The 18582-nt window shown below is 39.7% G+C and overlaps 1 protein-coding gene across 3 annotated transcripts; it reads right to left on the minus strand.

The window, feature by feature from the left end:
* Positions 1 to 4682: 4682 nt before the first annotated feature.
* LOC124146538 (sulfotransferase 1B1-like) lies at positions 4683 to 15604 on the minus strand. 3 transcript variants are annotated; one of them, XM_046516857.2, is made up of 7 exons: positions 15457 to 15604; positions 13196 to 13362; positions 12727 to 12883; positions 11576 to 11757; positions 8889 to 8992; positions 6219 to 6399; positions 4683 to 5331 (listed from the first exon to the last, which is right to left on the minus strand). In XM_046516857.2, exons 2-7 carry the CDS (start codon positions 13356 to 13358, stop codon positions 5234 to 5236), a joined length of 885 nt encoding a protein of 294 aa, XP_046372813.2. In that variant the 5' UTR covers positions 13359 to 13362; positions 15457 to 15604; the 3' UTR covers positions 4683 to 5233. The 3 variants fall into 3 exon arrangements, with proteins under 3 accessions (XP_046372813.2, XP_048257699.1, XP_048257700.1); XM_048401742.1 differs by having other exon boundaries at positions 12727 to 12961; XM_048401743.1 differs by lacking the exon at positions 15457 to 15604 and adding an exon at positions 15275 to 15409 and having other exon boundaries at positions 12727 to 12961.
* Between the last annotated feature and the right edge of the window lie 2978 nt (positions 15605 to 18582).

Here is an 18582-nt window from a genome sequence, read left to right on the forward strand (position 1 = left end):
GATTGGGACTGTGTGAGTGAGTGTGTTTGTATTGATATTGGGTTTTATTTTTAGTATTTCCTCTTTTTCTGTACATGTTTTAAACTTCTTAATAACTTAAGTGTCTAATAGGTAGAGTCGCGCGGTATTACATGTAAACCACGATTTGGTATACTGGTGAATGCGTATTACAATATAAATGTGGAAAGTACCGGGCCATATTGGCCGGCCATTGCACATATCCACGCCATATATCTAGTATTGTATATGCTGTACAGGGCGTTGCATTGTTTTTCTTCTGCTTCTGCTTCTTTTATGATGTTAATACTTCATTTATTGATATCAGAAAATATTATTTCGATTTTATTATAATTAATTATTAATATATAAAATAGTTTTTGATATCACAAGTAACAGGTGCTGTTTGACTATATACATGTATGCCCTATTTTGTATCAATAATTCATTCATTGATATCAAAAATGAATTATTGATCACAAATCTGATTTTATGTCCTGAAATAATTATTGATTAATATAAATATGTATTAATATTTACGTATAGGACGAAAGTCAAGAGTGATGCCTGACGTTTGTCACTTTGTTTAAACAGATGAGCACTGGTAAGTATAGATCAATATCGAGTCAAAACTGACCTTATCAAGTACCGCCAGATCCGGACAGCTAAAAGGGACGTATCTCTGCGGCGCCGAAGATCAGATCAATGAATCCACCCACAGTTTGGAAAGGTGAGAGCATAATTGTGTGTCGCTTTTGCAATATTACAGCAACATCACGACGAGGGACACCAGTAAGAGTTTCACATATTGATTGTATGCATGTGGGAATCGAACCCGGGTCATCGGCGTGACGAGTGAACACTTTAACCACTGGGCTACCCCTCCGCCCCCAGTTTGGAAGATGATTCTGGAGAAATGTTAATATCTCCAAATCTGCTTCCATGGCCTGTCATCGATAACTCGGGGACAATAATGACTCCCATCCTATTTAATCCTTAAGCTGGTCAATATCACAGATCCCCTGATGGTATAATATTGTGAGAGAGGAAAGAAAATGTACATTGTGTAAAAAATTTATATGTGATGAAATGCACTTTTTATTAGAATGTCCAAAACTCTCAGAAATTAGAAACAAGTTTTTGCCTCAATACTACTGTATGTATCCTTCTGCCGTAAAATTCTCTCATTTGATGTCCATTACTTATAAGCCAACTCTATTAAAACTGGCAAGTTATATAAGATCATGTATGGAAATGTTCCACTGACATGTTTTCTTCATTGTATCTTATTCCTGTGTCCAATTACATCTCTGTATCACTGCCGTGATTTACGAGAATAAACATCATTCAGAAGCGTAAATCAATAGTGTTTAGCCGTCACAGTAGCACTAATTGTAAAAGGACGAATAAATTAAGATATATTCCTGCGAAACAAACGAGTTAACAAGCTAACCTATGTTTTTCTCCTTATTTCTATTGATTTGGGGACGCGTTCACTTGTACTGACAGTTTCCAAGGCAACCAGAAGACCCAAAGGCCATGATATATGTTATGACCATTTATAGATCATCATGGCTGTCGCAGGTATTGACTCTCTGATGAAGAGTAAGTTGTGTTTAACGGTACTGTGAACAATATTTCACAACACGTCAGCTTAATATGGCAAGTGAGTGAATGCTGTGTAGAGCCGCAACCAGCCAAATCAGACACACCAGTGGTTTGCAAATATGATTTTACATTCCGAGCAATGTCCCGCGCCGTAGCAGTACGATAAGATTTAACAAAGAGCATTGTAATCTGTGATTCGAACCCACGCCTGTAGGATCCTGGAACGGCTGATGGACGAGGCTCTGCAATCAAAGCGAATTCTGCCCCAGTATTGACAAGTGCATCTTTAAAAGAGTAGTTCAACCCGTGGGGTTTCGGGGTGATAATATAGGCCCCGTGCAATCTATGCTTGTTGTATGAGGTGACGGAATGGATCGGGTGCTTAGACTCGCTGACTTGGTTGATGCATGTTATCGTATCCCAATTGTGTCGAATGATGATCACTGGATTGTCTAGTCCAGACTCTGTTATTTACAGACAGTCATGTAGCTGGGATGTTGCTGAGTGCGGCCTTAAAGAAAGAAAGAATGAAAGAGAAAACAAAACAAACAAACTCGCAAAATAACTTTTAACAATTGTTCTGAAGCTATGTTGTTTTATTACATTTGGCTGACTAGGTTTAAAGTATTTTAATTCATATAATTTTGTCTGCCTTTTATTACAAACACACGTCTTTCGTGGAACAAAGAAATATCTTAGAGTTGCGAGACGTGGCCTTAGAATAATTATTTTAAAAATAACTTTGTCATTGATAATATTTGAGTTAAGAATGTAATCACTTTCGAGTTAGTTTCTTAAATGACAAACGTTAACTTTGTTGACAAAGAAATTCATGTGTCAGTTATTTAAGATATGACCATTCAATATTGTTGTTTGTTTGGTTTTTATATTGTTTAACGCCGCATTCAGCAATAGTCCATCTATATGACGGCGGTCTGTAAATATTCGATCTAGTGGTTGACATCATGAGCTTCGATCCACGCAATTGGGATACGATGACATGCATCAAACAAGTAAGCTGGCCTGACCACCCTATCCCGTTAGTCACCTCCTACGACAATCATAGTCGCCTCTTACCGTTAAATATTGAACATTCCAACTCACAAATTAACATTGCATTACAAACAGTTGATTCTTCCATGCCGTGACACATCGTAAGACTTGCCTAGTTACAACCGTAAGCTTATAATAATCAAGCAAGCGCGCATGGACTGGTAAACCAGTCTGTGTGGGTAATAAACTAGCAGACACTTATCCTAAATTGGTGTTACACCAATGTTCAATTGCTCAGAAAATTTTAAAGTGTGTTCAAATGCTTGTGAAGATTTCATCATCGGAGAATAAAATGCAAGTATTCGTTTCGTTATTCTTGCTTCTTATTTACAGGAAACCAAAATGACGTTGACAATACAATTCAATTAAACGCAAGAAGAAGAATAAAATCATTGCACCACTGATTTCGTTTCCTACATGACCCATTGATTGAGGTGAACTTGGGTCACATTCGTAATAGATTTTACGGCTGCATCTACAAATAAACATACTTCCAAACGTGGACGTGTTGAAGATGCACAGACACTCGTCAGACAGGCGCTACGACGCATGCTGTGGCGATCCCAATATGTTAACAGGTATATAGTTTGTCTTTGCACGTTGGCCACAACATACACTCCTGTCAGCCACATGACAAAGATAATGTTACAAGCGACAGCATCACTCTCGCGCGAGAACTGCTCATATGTACATAATCTTGAGCTACTACGATCTCATTATACGAACAAATAAAATATATTACTCTCCGTGAAGATCTGACGTATGAGGATTTGTTTGTTTAACGCCGCACTCAGCAATATTTCAGCTATATGACGGCGGCATCCCCATAGGAAGACCAATCAGGTAAACTTTTATATCAGCCAGTCAGCGTCTCGGCTTGTAATATTTCGAAAACGAATATAATCGGGGAGTTCCGAATGCAAAAGCATAAAGCCGCATGTTGTCTAAAATGTGCATATTTTATACATCCTGTTGTTTCTGAGCGTCATGGCATTTACAACCAAAATGGTTGTACTGTCGAGGGTATATTTGTGTTCTCTATCGGTTTTCTTTTGCTGAGGTCGAAATTTCCGAATCGAGATGGTAAAGAAATCGTTTCTGAAAGCTGACATCTGACTGTTTCAAGAACCAAAGCATCCTTCACTATCTCCAGGGTTCGCTTTTCGGTAAACTTACACTAACTTCTGGATTCATTCCCCTGGTTCGCACGATCTTAAACTACACGCCCTTGACATATGCGGAGTTAAGCCTCCCCTGTTTGAAAAAGTACATAAGGTCTCATAGCTCTCATATTTACAAATTGCACGAGGACAATCTCGATCTGTAGTCATGTTCAATATTAACCTGGGGATGTACTGTTGGATTGAACCCACTGGCACACCCACTGCTAACGGAAAACACCCTTTGGTATGGCCCTCACCTCCGTTTTAAGCCTCAGACAACGAAACGAGAGCAACTGTTTATTTCTGTGACCAATGATTGTGTAGCGTGAGTGAGTTGGGTTTAACGCCGCTTTTAACAGTATTACAGTTATATCAGGGCGTGTCAGCTTAATGTGGGAGGAAAGCCCGAAGTGATGCAGGTGAAACCCACGAGTACGAATATGGTGCTGACAAACCTAGAAACATAATCGGGAGTCGAACCCTCAATCAGAGGTTTCTGGCGTGCCCAAGGGACACAGCTCTGCACAGCAAATCGCGGCGCCTTAGACGACTTGGCCACCCGTGCCGCCCGATTGTGTATCCCCCACACAGTGGTTAGTGTGTGTGTGTGTGTGTGTGTGTGTGTGTGCGTGTGCGTGCGTGTGTGTGTGATTGTGTGTGATTGTGTGTTCTAAATTGAACAACATACAAACAAACCACTTGGAACGATATATTAAACGGATTACCATCAGCCAAGTCACTTAACCTGACTTCTGATCTAATTCTGTTGCTCCTTACAAGCAATAGAGTGCTGGGGACCTGTTTTACCCTGTGTCCTCACGGGGCTCCAATATCACAGACTTGATTAAAAAAACCCAACTCTTCAATACTAAACATTTATTCTATATTGTTATGTTTAATTTCTTCAAAAGTACTCCATCAAGAAGCTACAAACATCTGATTCGTCAATGAGCATACATGTCTTGGGCAAAAATATTAATATGTGTTTTCCATTTCAGTCCATCCTAAAATAGGGCAGGTTGGTCGTTTTTTTATTTTGTTTTTAATTTTTCTTTCTTTGAAAAACAATAATATGCAGTCGTTCAGTAAAAAAAGCTGTTTTCAAATGAACATTAAGTGGTGTAATATTAAAGTTAATGACTGGTATATCTATAGTGAAGCTCAACAAATGAACGCTGTGGCATAAAATACGAAAACCCTATGGTACTAGCGAGAAAACGGGAAAAAAGATTAAACTTTAGTGTCGGTGAGGAAGAAAAAGGTTCAGGGTCGGGGCTCCAAATCAGGGTCAGTCGTGAAACTAGAAACACAAATGTTATTAGTTTGTAGGTGAGACAAATCTGAACTCTATCCATGGTAACATGAATTTCAACATCTGATACACAAGGTTGTCTCCGGATTGTAGAACCGCTTCAATAAGGAAATGGATGATTGTACAACTGCTGGTAGACCACGTCGAACCTTTCACTCTGCGCAACAGTAAACCAGTTCTTCCAGTCACCCGTTTCTCCTGAAGACAGAACTCGGTCTATAGTGTGCATCAGGATCTACTTGCATTAAGCGACCTTAGTTTTAAGACGATCGTAACTCCCATACTCTAACATAGACTTACGATTGTCGCAGCGCTAAAATGAAGGTGCCAATTCCCAACTCTAGGTATCCGGCATACCACTTAAATAATTTTTCTTTGCATCCAATTTAAGAACTCTTGAGTCATATTAGAGTAAATAACTAGTACAAGTGGTTTTATATATATATATATATATAATGCATGACCATTCGAGCTCATAAACTTAGGGTTAATTATATGGAGTTCTCACTCTTTGCTTGAAAAAAGACGAAAACCAAATTACAACATTGAAATATTCTCTAAGATCGCATCCAGCGTACCAAAAGGATGCTGAACCCTCTAAGATCGCATCCAGCGTAACAAAAGGATGCTGAACCCTCTAAGATGGCTTTGTGCAAGTTAGGCCAGGTTTAAAATAATTACAATAATGTAGAATATATTGCTTAGCGAAATACTAAAATGTGTAACGGTTTTGCGTAGACACAAACGAGAATAGAGAATGATAGGTTATCTCCAAATAAATGAAAATGTGATTTTTTTAAAACACACTGGTTGGTGAATTATAAAGTAAATGCTGAATGCCTCATTTCAGACCGTGGGTAGGCAGGTGAAAAAAACGCTTTGTGCTTAATGATTAACAGAATTCTTTACAAGCATGTGTCGCAAATCTGGATGCCGAAAAACATGGAAAAGAGGCACTGAAATGTGTAATAAAAGTATTACATTTTAACTTTGTCACAGCGCCAGTGAGCAACTGTCGATGGATATTAGGCGCTTTACAAATCAATTATTATTATTATTATTATGCTGACCAAGTTATTCCGTACCTTTTCTGAAGTAGCCGGATGACCCTTCCCTCCATCGGTTGTGGAACGTTTGGTCTTTGATGTTTTCAGAGGCGTATTTTAGCTTAGAAAAACTACATGCATCAGCTATTTGTTCATACACATCACCAGAGAGAGGGCGATTGATGAATTCTGCCAGGCGCTGGACCTCCCTCACAGCGTCCTAAAAACAAGGAAGAATACATAAAGGACAGGGAAATAAATAAATATAAATCATTGCAACACAAAGGGTCATTTCATACACTGAAAAGAGAAAAAAAAAGAAGAGATTAACTGTAAAAAAATAGATTAGATTAAATTCCGATAAACATAAAACGCCAATGCCAGAGAATAACAAGTCTCGATTATTGGATCTAAAAGGAAAATAGCGGTGAACTTATTTGAATGGATGACTGAAAATAAGTGATGACACCAGGTGTTCCAAACACCTGTCTAAACAACACCCGAGGTATCGGAGCTTCACAGAACAACACATTGTTCTACAATTTGTTTGTTTGTTGGTTAACGATGGCAGGCAAGTACGAGGTCTTGTATATTGTCCATGGTACCCGATCCAAGTTAACGGCATCCATGACATACATATGAATGCGAGTGACCTATTCTAACCCGGAAATATTTTGTTTGTTGTTTGTTTAACACCTGTGATGTTGCTGATGGCCAGATCAACGTCTCCAGCTGTACGGGGACGATGACACAACATACCAAATAAACTGCTGGGCAAAAGAAAGTATACACACATGTTTTGATGATGACTACAAATGAAACAAACAAGAAATAGTTTTTCGATGGTGATGTATTTGATATTATACGGGTATCATGGTTTTCGACCTTGAGCTTGCAGTGTTTAGGCGACTATATTCAGCCTTTTAGCGTTTTTATAACGTTTGTATATAGTTTTTGTTAAAAATAATTTTCAAGTACCGTATTCGACGTAATAAGCGCCCCGCTCTTATAAGCGCCCACGGCGATATTTGCTAATATATTGGCTAGTGAACAATCCCAATGCAATTAGCACCCCTTCCGATTGATTAATGTACACAAGACTTATTTATTCGTGTATAATACGTGTGTTATATGCATCTTTAATTATGGGAAATTAAATTCTGGAAAAATATGTCTGTTGTATATAAACATTTCAGGCTGTCAGCATAAGCCACGAAATTAACGATCTTTCAGCTCTGTTGTTTTTCATCAAACTTATATTCTAATAAGAGGCCCCTATTTCTTATTTTCTTATTATGTCGAATATGGTATATACTTTCTTTTGCAGGGCATTTTAGTTTGTGTATGTACCAAGTGAGGATGCACCCGATCCCCCTTATAGTTAGCTCTGAGAACAATCTTCCCAACCCTAAACTCCCTCAGGGGTGATGCGTGTTTTGCTTGACTTTGCTTATAGGGATCCGTATTAAAGTGCAGCAAAGATTATTTTACCAATGGAAGTATGACTTGACAATTTGTCAAAGAAGTTGGCCTGTGTAATAAAATGTAAATATGTATATAAATAACATGGTATTTTTGTCTTTCTAATTGTCGTCAGGTATGTTTTACATGTATCTATTAGGGTTATTTTGTATATGTATTTAATCAGTGATACTCAGCTATTTGAATAGACAATGCCTTGTGGAAAGGATTCAACTGTAACATATGTTATATTTGGGATTACACTTTCTTTGTTAAGTACAAATTCTGGCACATTTTTGGTGGAGTCCAATCCGGGATTAGAACCCACACTCTCAGACACCTAAGTCACCAATTTTTATGATTTGTTGTCGCTGTGTAGCTGTGATGTGGTTATGTCCCATTAGTTAGACGTCCCATTAGTTAGACGTCCCAATTGTTAGACATTTGTATTTAGGCAAAGAGGGAATTCAATATACCTACAGGTGTAATGGATCAGTCCTAATTAGATTAAAGTACTGCGTAGGGATAGGGGACTCACAGTTTAGGGAGTATATATGTTACAATTTCGTTTAATTAACCCAAATCACCTTACTCTCAGTACAGGTTCAATAGGCATGAGATTAACTATATAAACTATGGAGTAGCTTAATAGTCTTACTGTATGATCAGTTGAAGGAGTTGAGTTTAGATTATATTACTCATCAAACAAATAAATATGATAATGGGGTACGTATCATTATCAGTATCGATATGGCTGGTTTAAAGAAAGTAGAGTACATCACCTCTCGGCGTGGAAGTAAGCAGTTGATATTAGATGGATAAATTTACAACAGAAACCGCGAGAGGCAAACCTGCACACCTTGGAGATGTGTCGTCAAGACGTGCAATGAGAAATGTACGACAGTCGGTGATAAATAAACTGCAACAGTTATTAAATGTAAAGTGTACATTACCAAAAACTGTCACAAAGTGTTGTTACAAACTGTATAAAATTTATCAAATGGAAAGTGTCATTAAATGTTAAGTATAATATTAAAGTATCTATTTAAAGCTGCGTTGCTTTGTTTGTCAGATCTTATCTGGACTATTCCATTTTAAAGTCTGAGATAACAAGCATAAGGATTAGTGTGCACTCAACCGTTTAAAGTGTTGTTATAAGCTGTCTAACTATTGGGACGTCTAACTAATGGGAGGACACCTGTGATGTTGTCAATGCGACGTTAACAGACTGTGTGGCAATGTACTTACCTTCTTGAGATCTTCAAACTGTACTTGTAGGAATGGAACATCTGGGTGTTCTTGTGGAAATCTGTTCCAGCGAAGACTGTGTTCCATGACAGAATCAAATGGCACTGAAATTGTCAGCATCGATACACAAGAGATGTCAGCATTGATAAACCATGTGACACTAACACTGACATACATAATGTGATGTCTGCTTTGATATACACCACTTGATGTCAGCATTGCTATAAACCACTTGAAGCCAGCATTGACACAAAGCACTTGTGACGTCAGCATGGTTATAAACCACTTAATGCCAGAATTGCTATAAACCACTTGAAGCCAGCATTGACACAAAGCACTTGTGACGTCAGCATGGTTATAAACCACTTAATGCCAGAATTGCTATAAACCACTTGATGCCAGCATTGACACAAAGCACTTGTGACGTCAGCATGGTTATAAACCACTTAATGCCAGAATTGCTATAAACCACTTGAAGCCAGCATTGACACAAAGCACTTGTGACGTCAGCATGGTTATAAACCACTTAATGCCAGAATTGCTATAAACCACTTGAAGCCAGCATTGACACAAAGCACTTGTGACGTCAGCATGGTTATAAACCACTTAATGCCAGAATTGCTATAAACCACTTGAAGCCAGCATTGACACAAAGCACTTGTGACGTCAGCATGGTTATAAACCACTTAATGCCGGGATTGCTATAAACCACTTGAAGCCAGCATTGACACAAAGCACTTGTGACGTCAGCATGGTTATAAACCACTTAATGCCAGAATTGCTATAAACCACTTGAAGCCAGCATTGACACAAAGCACTTGTGACGTCAGCATGGATATAAACCACTTAATGCCAGAATTGCTATAAACCAATTGAAGCCAGCATTGACACAAAGCACTTGTGACGTCAGCATGGTTATAAACCACTTAATGCCAGAATTGCTATAAACCAATTGAAGCCAGCATTGACACAAAGCACTTGTGACGTCAGCATGGTTATAAACCACTTAATGCCAGAATTGCTATAAACCACTTGATGCCAGCATTGACACAAAGCACTTGTGACGTCAGCATTGATATAAACCACTTAATGCCAGAATTGCTATAAACCACTTGAAGCCAGCATTGACACAAAGCACTTGTGACGTCAGCATGGTTATAAACCACTTAATGCCAGAATTGCTATAAACCAATTGAAGCCAGCATTGACACAAAGCACTTGTGACGTCAGCATGGTTATAAACCACTTAATGCCAGAATTGCTATAAACCACTTGATGCCAGCATTGACACAAAGCACTTGTGACGTCAGCATTGATATAAACCACTTAATGCCAGAATTGCTATAAACCACTTGAAGCCAGCATTGACACAAAGCACTTGTGACGTCAGCATGGTTATAAACCACTTAATGCCAGAATTGCTATAAACCACTTGATGCCAGCATTGACACAAAGCACTTGTGACGTCATAAACCACTCAATGTTAACATGGATGCTGATTAAGTTATGGCAGCATTGATAAACACCACGTATGATAGCAGCATGCATTTAAACCACGTGGTGTTAGAATTGATATACTCGTCAGAGAAATTAAATTGCTGTCAGAAGTAATTCTTTGCATGTCCATACTGTTCGCTAGCACCCGATGCCATCACTGATTTTCAATGCTCCATGCAAGAGGAGCAGTTATTTTTATATTTAACTGAATGAGTGTGTATGGTTTTACGCCGCTGTTAGCAATATTCCAGCAATATCACACAGAAATGGGCTTCACACATTGTACCCAAGTGGCGAATCGAACCCGGGTCCTCGGCGTGACGAGCGAACGCGTTAACCACTAGGCTACCCCACCGCCACCTTTATATTTAAGAATGGATTTGTTTTAAACATACTTTTAGCTTGAACTAGAGCCACATACAATATTATTAATATGGATTGTCATTCTGATTCATAATACATCCGAGATGAATGACATAAGTATAAGTGACGAGTGAACGCGTTAACCACTGGGCTACCCCACTAACTCCTGTATATTTAAGAATGGATTTCTTTGAAACATAATTGAACTTGAAATCACATATAGTCTGGAAGGTAATTTAAGGTACAGATGTTTACTACAATATCTGAAAAACTATCGGACCTACTCCAGTCAAAGTTGTTATGAGATTTTTAAACAGTCATACATAACTGGATATTACTCAATATTACTTGATATAACTCATCTCGAAAGGGTGCACGGGAATCACGCACGCACGAATACGGTTGAGTTGATTGGTTCAACTGTGTCATGTGACCCTTTGACGCAGGGGTAGCATTATGCAGCTGGCTGTTTCAATGAATGCTTGTTCCACCCATGACGAACATGTCAGGTTGTTGATGAAATATAGTGATAGCTAAATAGACAGATTTTTTATTCATGCACCGATTGTCTTTAAATGTAATATCCAGTTATGTTTAATAATCTCATACCAACTTTGACTGGGGTAGGTCCGATAGTTTTTCAGATATTGTAGTAAACGTCGGTACCTTAAATTACCTTCCAGACTATACATGTATTTGATCACAACTATAAGAAGCACTGTAAAATTACAATATTATTATGATGGATTTTCATTCTGATTCATAATACATCCGATGCGAAATGAACCATTGTTATATCCAGGAACATATCCCGTGTTAGACAGTACCGTTTCCCTTGATGTGGGCGTCGACATAATTATCCCAGGAACCAACGAAGGCCGGATCACGTGACTTGTCCACCCAGTTCTGATTGGTGTGTTGAACAAAGAAGGACACCACGGCATCTTTCGGATTTCTCTGGACGTTGACAACACGACACTTCCGGTTCCATATATCTTGTGGTAGTAAGCTTTCAATGAAATCATGAGTGAGTGAGTGAGTGAGTAAGTGGGTGGGTGGGTGTGTAGGTGTGTATGTATGAATGATTTTTAAATCAGCGAGTGAGTTGTGAGTGAGCAAGGGAGTGAGTGAGCGAGTGAGTTTTTATAATAACAATTATATATTTATTCATTATTTAGTGATTTATGATAACAGTTCAGTAAATCTATGTTTACCGATATCCTCTAATCCATAGTTTTGGTACAGTGAAACCTCGTTAATCCGGACAATCAATTTTCCGGACGATTACTATTGGGAGCGTCTATATAAAGAGGGGCAGTACTCATTTGCCATGACTCGAAATATTTGATTTCAATTTCAGTTGGAATTGCATATCAAACGGATTAGCGGTTGAACTTTACAAGGTTCCGTGAAGTGTTCCCGTGACAAATATTTATAAACTGTCGGGCAAAAGCAGTATACACCCATTTTTGATGGTGGTTAATCAAATGAAAAAATAAAACAAACAAAAAATCATTATAGAGGTATCACAGTTGTGTTTTTGGAGTTTGCAGCGTTTCGGCGACTGTTTTCGGTCTCTTATTTGCATAATATTATGTTTTTGTGGTTAAATCCTTTGGTTTGTTGTTTTACGCCGCACTCAGCAATATTTCAGCTACATGACGTCGGTCTGTAAAATAATCGAGTCTGGACCAGACAATCCAGTGATTGATATCATGAGCATCGATCCACGCAATTGGGATCGATGACCTGCATCAACCAAGTCAGCGAGCCTGACCAACCGATCCCGTTAGTCGCCTTTTGCGACAAGCATGGTCGCCTTTTATTGGTAAATCCAATTTTCAAGTGTATGCTTTCTTTTGCCGACAGTTTATATTGAAATAAACTGTCATGAAACTATATTTTGTTTTGATGACAAACACGAATAGCAGGGTGGTCATGTTGTGCCGGCCACTGGTCAACTGTCTGGTCAACTCACTCTGGGGTAAGATGGGTGAAGATGATCCTGGGGGAAGGGAGGGTGTCAAGTTCGTCCTCCGTCCGGGACTCATAGAAGGAGCAATTCTGCCAGTGTTTGGCATACTCCGGTTCTCCTGCCACGGCCATGTTCAGCATTTCCCACACCCAGTGCGTGCCTGTACGGAGAGATGTGCGGTGAGTGACTGAATTGATGTACGTGTCAGTCAGCACTATTCCAGCAAAATCACGGCTGTCTGTAAAAGAGTGTGTTTCGGTGTGCTGGCGATTAGGTGTCTCACTCTGGCAGTGTGGGTTCGTATCCCGGACAGGACTCAACCCAAAAAAGTACGAGAATCTGTACTTTACTCAGAAAGTGTTATCCCAAATATAACATTTGTTACTTTTGACCGCTTTCTAAATGGCATCGTGTGTTCATACCAAATCAAGACGACGCTCAGTTCCATTTTCTGCATGAACACGGATCTCACCTGACTTGGGATACGTGCACACAAATATGTCATCATCTCGTACTCTCCGCTCCTTCATGGACGTGATGTGGTGGAGGATGCCGGCAGGCATGACGAGGCCTCCCGTCATCACCAGCTGGAGACTGAAGCCAGCTGCCATACCTTCATCAGCCCGTGTACTCATGTTTCTACGGAGAAAGACAATCTAATAAAAATAAATGAAGTGAGAGTTGATTATTTTACGCCGCAGTCGATGACAGAAATATTCACGGCGACCGGAACCCCTAAGGCGCCGCGATTCGCTGTGGAGAGTTGCCTCCCTTGGGCACGCAAGAAACCTATGATTGTGAGTTCGAATCCCGGTTCGCCCCGATTATGTTTCTAGGTTTGTCAGCGCCATACCCGTGTTCGTGGGTTTTACCGAAGTGGTAAACGTCTGAGACCTGCACCACTTCGGGCTTTCCTCCCGCATTAAGCTGACACGCCGCGATATAACTGTAATACTGTTAAAGCGGCGTTAAACCCAACTCACTCACTCACTCTGAACCCAATTGGGAACGGATGAGACCCAAGATACCTCCACGTATGCATGTCCTATAGCTAGCATTCTACTGATTGATCGGGTGGCCAGGCTAGATGACTTGGTTGATAACGTGTCATCGTTCCCCGACGTCGTGGATAGTTACTCATAATATCAACCGCTGGTTTGTCTGGTCCAGACTCGATAATTAACAGGCCGCCATGATATAGCTTGAATATTGTTGAGTGCGGCGTAAAACAACATACAAACACGGCAACCTGTAAATAACTGAAAAACATGTGGGTGAAGGCATGAGCACATATCCACGTCATCGGGGTCTGACTATCCGGTCAATGTGAGTGACCTCACACGACAAGCATAAGTTACTTGGGAACCAGTTCTACCCCAGAATTCCATAAGGAAAGACACAAACAGGTTTGAGGATAAAGCGATGATCTTTTAATGTCAGTCATAATTTCTGCTTGACGTTATGGTAGTAAAAGGGTTAGAACAATGTTTGCCCTCCACGTAATAATAATATGAACGTTCTTCTGTACCTCCCCCCGGGACCCTCACTGTTAACTGGGTCAAATTGTTCACCACGACACAGCGTCCAGCTTAGTGACATATAGGCACACTGTTGACAGGGGCTGGACGTGTTTCATTCATACAATGAAGGCTCGTCTGGTGTTCCAAATTACGTCTAAGTTACACCTGTCTCTGATTACATCCGATCTACAGTAGAACTCAAATACCTCTAATATGTTAGCGAGGTAGTCCATATCCAATATGCTATCCATACGCCGGAGCATAAATAACCATTTGGATATACCTAGCTGTCTGAAGCACTCTACTTAATAAAGTCATAACGCATTACGTGCCAAAGTCATAATTAGAGCATTACTTAACGTGGTCATAAATCACTACTTAACGCGGTCATAAAGCACTACTTAACGCGGTCCTAAAGTACTACTTAACGCGGTCCTAAAGTACTACTTAACGCGGCTAAAAGTACTACATATTGCAGTCCTAAAGCACTACTTAACGCAGTCATAACGCACAACTTAACGCAGTCATAAGCACTACCTAACACAGTCACAACGTACAACTTAACGCAGTCACAACGCATAAATTAACTTACCGTAGTCAAAATGCACTACTTAACGCGGTCATAAGCACTACTTAAAGCCGTCATAACGTACTACTTAAACGCAGTCATAAAGCACTACTTAACGTAATATTTGCAGTCTATTTAACACAATATTTGCGCTCTAAGTAACGCAATGAATGCTCTACTTAACTAATCATAGCGCTCTACTTCATGCAAGTACCAACTCTTCTTAACGCAAGGAAAACTCAATTTTAACGCAATCATAACAAACAACCAAACGAACTTAGCATCCCTTAAGGGGACGTCCATTGTTAACATGTCCTCAGGAAGATCAAAAAACACGAATTGAATTCACTCGACATGCTAAATGTTCGGAAAATAGTGTATATTGACACATAAAACGCATGCTTCCTCCTTTAAGAGGTAAAATTGCATTTCGTGAAGCGGCGACTGAAAAAGAAGAAGTTACCTGTCCCCCAAACTCCTACCCCAACACCGTTCCCGGATCCGCCACCTCCCACTGACTGATCTGGAGCAGTAAACTTGGTCTCAGCATACCCTGGCTGCAAGGTGCCCCTCTCGATTAGTTAACCTCAATATCCAAAGATGTATCCACGTCTTGACCCAGAATACCTGGACATATATACTTACATTCCGTTTTAGTACCCCAGCTTCACTTTTCACTTTTTCTACTTCAACACACTTTAGAGAGAGAGAGCTTTACTGACAAGGAAATTGGCAATATGGCAGAGCACGATGACACGCAGTCCAGATTACAGGGGCCCTCAAGGGGTCAGTATCAGAACGCTACACATATTTTGTTGATTTTTGTAAAACATAGCTAGAGCGTACTTCTTTTTTGTGTATTCTGAAGTTCAAGTAAAAATAAAAATAAACTATTGGGCAAAAAAATATACACTTGAAAACTGGATTTTCCGATGTTAATAAATGTGCGAATATTGATTCATCACAATTCCAGCCATATCACACCATAAAATAAAAAACATGAATTAAACTACTCCGATTAAACAAGTAAGGTAAGATTATTTGATTAATTTCGGTATTTTTAAATTAAAAAAAAAAAGTTGATAAAAGTCGGAATTGATCCAGGATATCGATCCGATCACTTAGTACACTGGTTCTCTTTGAAAATAAGAGTGAAACAGAAAATGGGAGAAAAAGGATAATTATTCAAATATTCTCTTTTATGTGATAAGAAATACGTAGAATTGATCAGATGTACAATAGAAGAAACTATTAGCCCATGCAAAGGTGACACAGATGGATTTATAACAACCTTGTTCTCAAAGATGTACTTGGCAAGCCTTCAATCAGCGTTCAATGTTTTACAGAGTATATTATTGAGATAAGGGGCACGTCCATTAAGTATTCACAAAGAAAGAAAATGGATCGGACAGAAAGAACTTTATCACGACGCAGGACGACATGTAGAAACAAAACTAATTGACACTATTGATCTGACAAATAACTTGTCAACTCTAAGGATAAAATGGGGTTCACTCTCTTTCTCAAGAAAACTGTACATTTACGTTTCAGGAATGTGAACAAAGCTGTGATTACGCATAAACTATTTTCTGTTATAAATTCATGCAAATTATGGGTAACACTATTGACAAATGTAAAAGAAAAAAAATAATTCTTCTTGGGACATTTCATTTATCTTCAATGGAAGTTTGTTTGTTGGTTTATTTGTTGTTTAACGCCGTACTCAGCAATATTCCAGCACCATGACGGCGGTCTGGAAAAAATCGAGTCCTGACAAGATAACCCAGTAATTGACATCATGAGTGATCCACGATGACATGCATCAACCAAGTCAGCGAGCCTGACCACCCGATCCCGTTAGTCGCCTCTTACGACAAGCATATTCGCTATTTACGGCAAGCAAGGGTTGCTGAAGACCTATTCTACCCTCGATCTTCAAGGCATCTTGAAACATACATTAGCACATACAACCTAGGTTTCATCTGTACTTACATAGTTATGAAGAGTGAAGTGAAGGAGTTTGTCCTCTCAAAGAATAATCCTATCATCTGTGATTTCAAAACATCTACACGATCATCAAATGTCAGGACTTAAATATAATGAAGGAAAAGTTAATTTTTGCCTGTTCAAATACACAGACGTTTTTTTTTCTGTTGCCACGCAGAAATTGTACGATCACAAGGAATATTAGGACAGAATCGCTGAATGACTTCAGGGCCCACTTGCACAAAACTATCTTAGCGCTAAGACCATTGTAAGCCTATGTTAAAGTATGGGAGTTAAGATCATCTTAGCACTAAGATCGCTTTGTGCAAGTGGGCCCTGGAGGTAGTTGTGTAACATATGTTGTTTCAAAGCACGCCAATCATTTTTGAAAAAATAAGTACATTGGTCATCGTCCTTCGGTTAAAAATGAACGTCTCAGTACCCTAATGGTTTCCATTCATGGCGATAGTATTCCTTATTTAAGTGTGGTGAAGTCCCGAAAGTTTCCTTATAATCGAAAATAAGCAACAGCATACATTAACCGGACCGCCTCCATGGTCTTATGGACCCGTGAAGATCCGGGGTAGAAAAGGTCTTTAACAACCCATGCTTGCTGTAAAAGGCGACCCCGTAGTCGCAAAACTTGTAGAAGAAAACAAACTGTGGTTGCATGAGTGCAACGGTCTTGGACGCGACGTTAAACCCCATTTCACCTGCCTGGGATGTAACCACCGACCTTCTGCTCTCAAGGGCGGACGCTCCTTGGAATTGGACGCACATCGAATGTGTCCAGTACACTGTACCCTTCCTTTAAAGAAAACTGAGCTAGACAGACCCTTGGAGAAACCGAACGTTCGTGAATGTCAGGTGGATGATGAAGCGTCTCGATGTCGACTCAATCTGTGACCGAGGGGGAAATCAAATGCGAGATTGTTTTGGCTCTGCGGTAAAAGCGCAGAAAAGATGCATAGATAATCTCCCACGAGTACCTTTTGATATCTTACGCATCAATACGAGTCGACAAAAGTTTAAAACTCTGAGCCTTGCCGAGCAGTTTAAACTTTTATCGACAGGTGTTGATACATTTTATATCAAAAGACACGGGGGTATGATTATATTTGTCATCCACAATCCTTTTTCTACCATGTTCAGTTTGTAATCAGACGCGCTGTCCACGGACACCTCCCTCTAAGGATTGCCAAAACATGCCTTGAAGAACTAACAAGACAGTATTAACGACCCAGATCACCGGGTCATGTCACGGTGACACACAATCTGCCAAGTCAACAAGTGACTGCCTGACCTAGCAGTGAAACAATACCTATGTACCGCCCAACTTTTACTATCCCACAGCCACTGGTCGGTAAAACATAGAGCGCTAATACATAGATAGGGTTCACGCCTTCATGAGGTTTTACTAAAGGTAGGGACGGTCGGGTAGCCTAGTGGTTAAAGCGTTTGCTTGTCACGCCGAAGCCCGGGTTCGATTCCCTACATGGGTACAAAGTGTGAAGCCCATTTCTGGTGTCCCCCGCCGTGATATTGCTGGAATATTGCTAAAAGCGGCGTACTTACTTACTCACTCACTCACTCACTCTACTAAAGTTCAATGCTCATTTTGCAATGTTGGATATAGATGTTGGTGACTAAATTAAGCGTAATTTTTTTTTTAATCTGCACATAGCTTTTGCCCGATCACTTAGACGTTCTTAAAATAATGATTTTCATTTCAATTTTTAAGATTAAAAAAAGTTAATGTTGGCTTACGAGTATCGGTGCCCCACA

The sequence above is a fragment of the Haliotis rufescens genome, unplaced genomic scaffold (genome assembly GCF_023055435.1).
Source record: "Haliotis rufescens isolate VD_foot unplaced genomic scaffold, xgHalRufe1.0.p SCAF_23, whole genome shotgun sequence".
In the NCBI taxonomy this organism is placed as follows: Eukaryota; Metazoa; Mollusca; class Gastropoda; order Lepetellida; family Haliotidae; genus Haliotis; species Haliotis rufescens.

Bases quoted from the DNA above. Each gene is read 5' to 3' on its own strand.
- LOC124146538 (XM_048401742.1), bottom strand. From the start codon at position 13,358: ATGAGTACACGGGCTGATGAAGGTATGGCAGCTGGCTTCAGTCTCCAG. The intron at 11,758-12,726 runs GTGAGTTGACCA...TTTCATTGAAAG, and splicing joins TTCACCCATCTTACCCCAGA to CTTACTACCACAAGATATAT. The intron at 8,993-11,575 runs GTACTGTCTAAC...TGACAATTTCAG, and splicing joins CGCCCACATCAAGGGAAACG to TGCCATTTGATTCTGTCATG.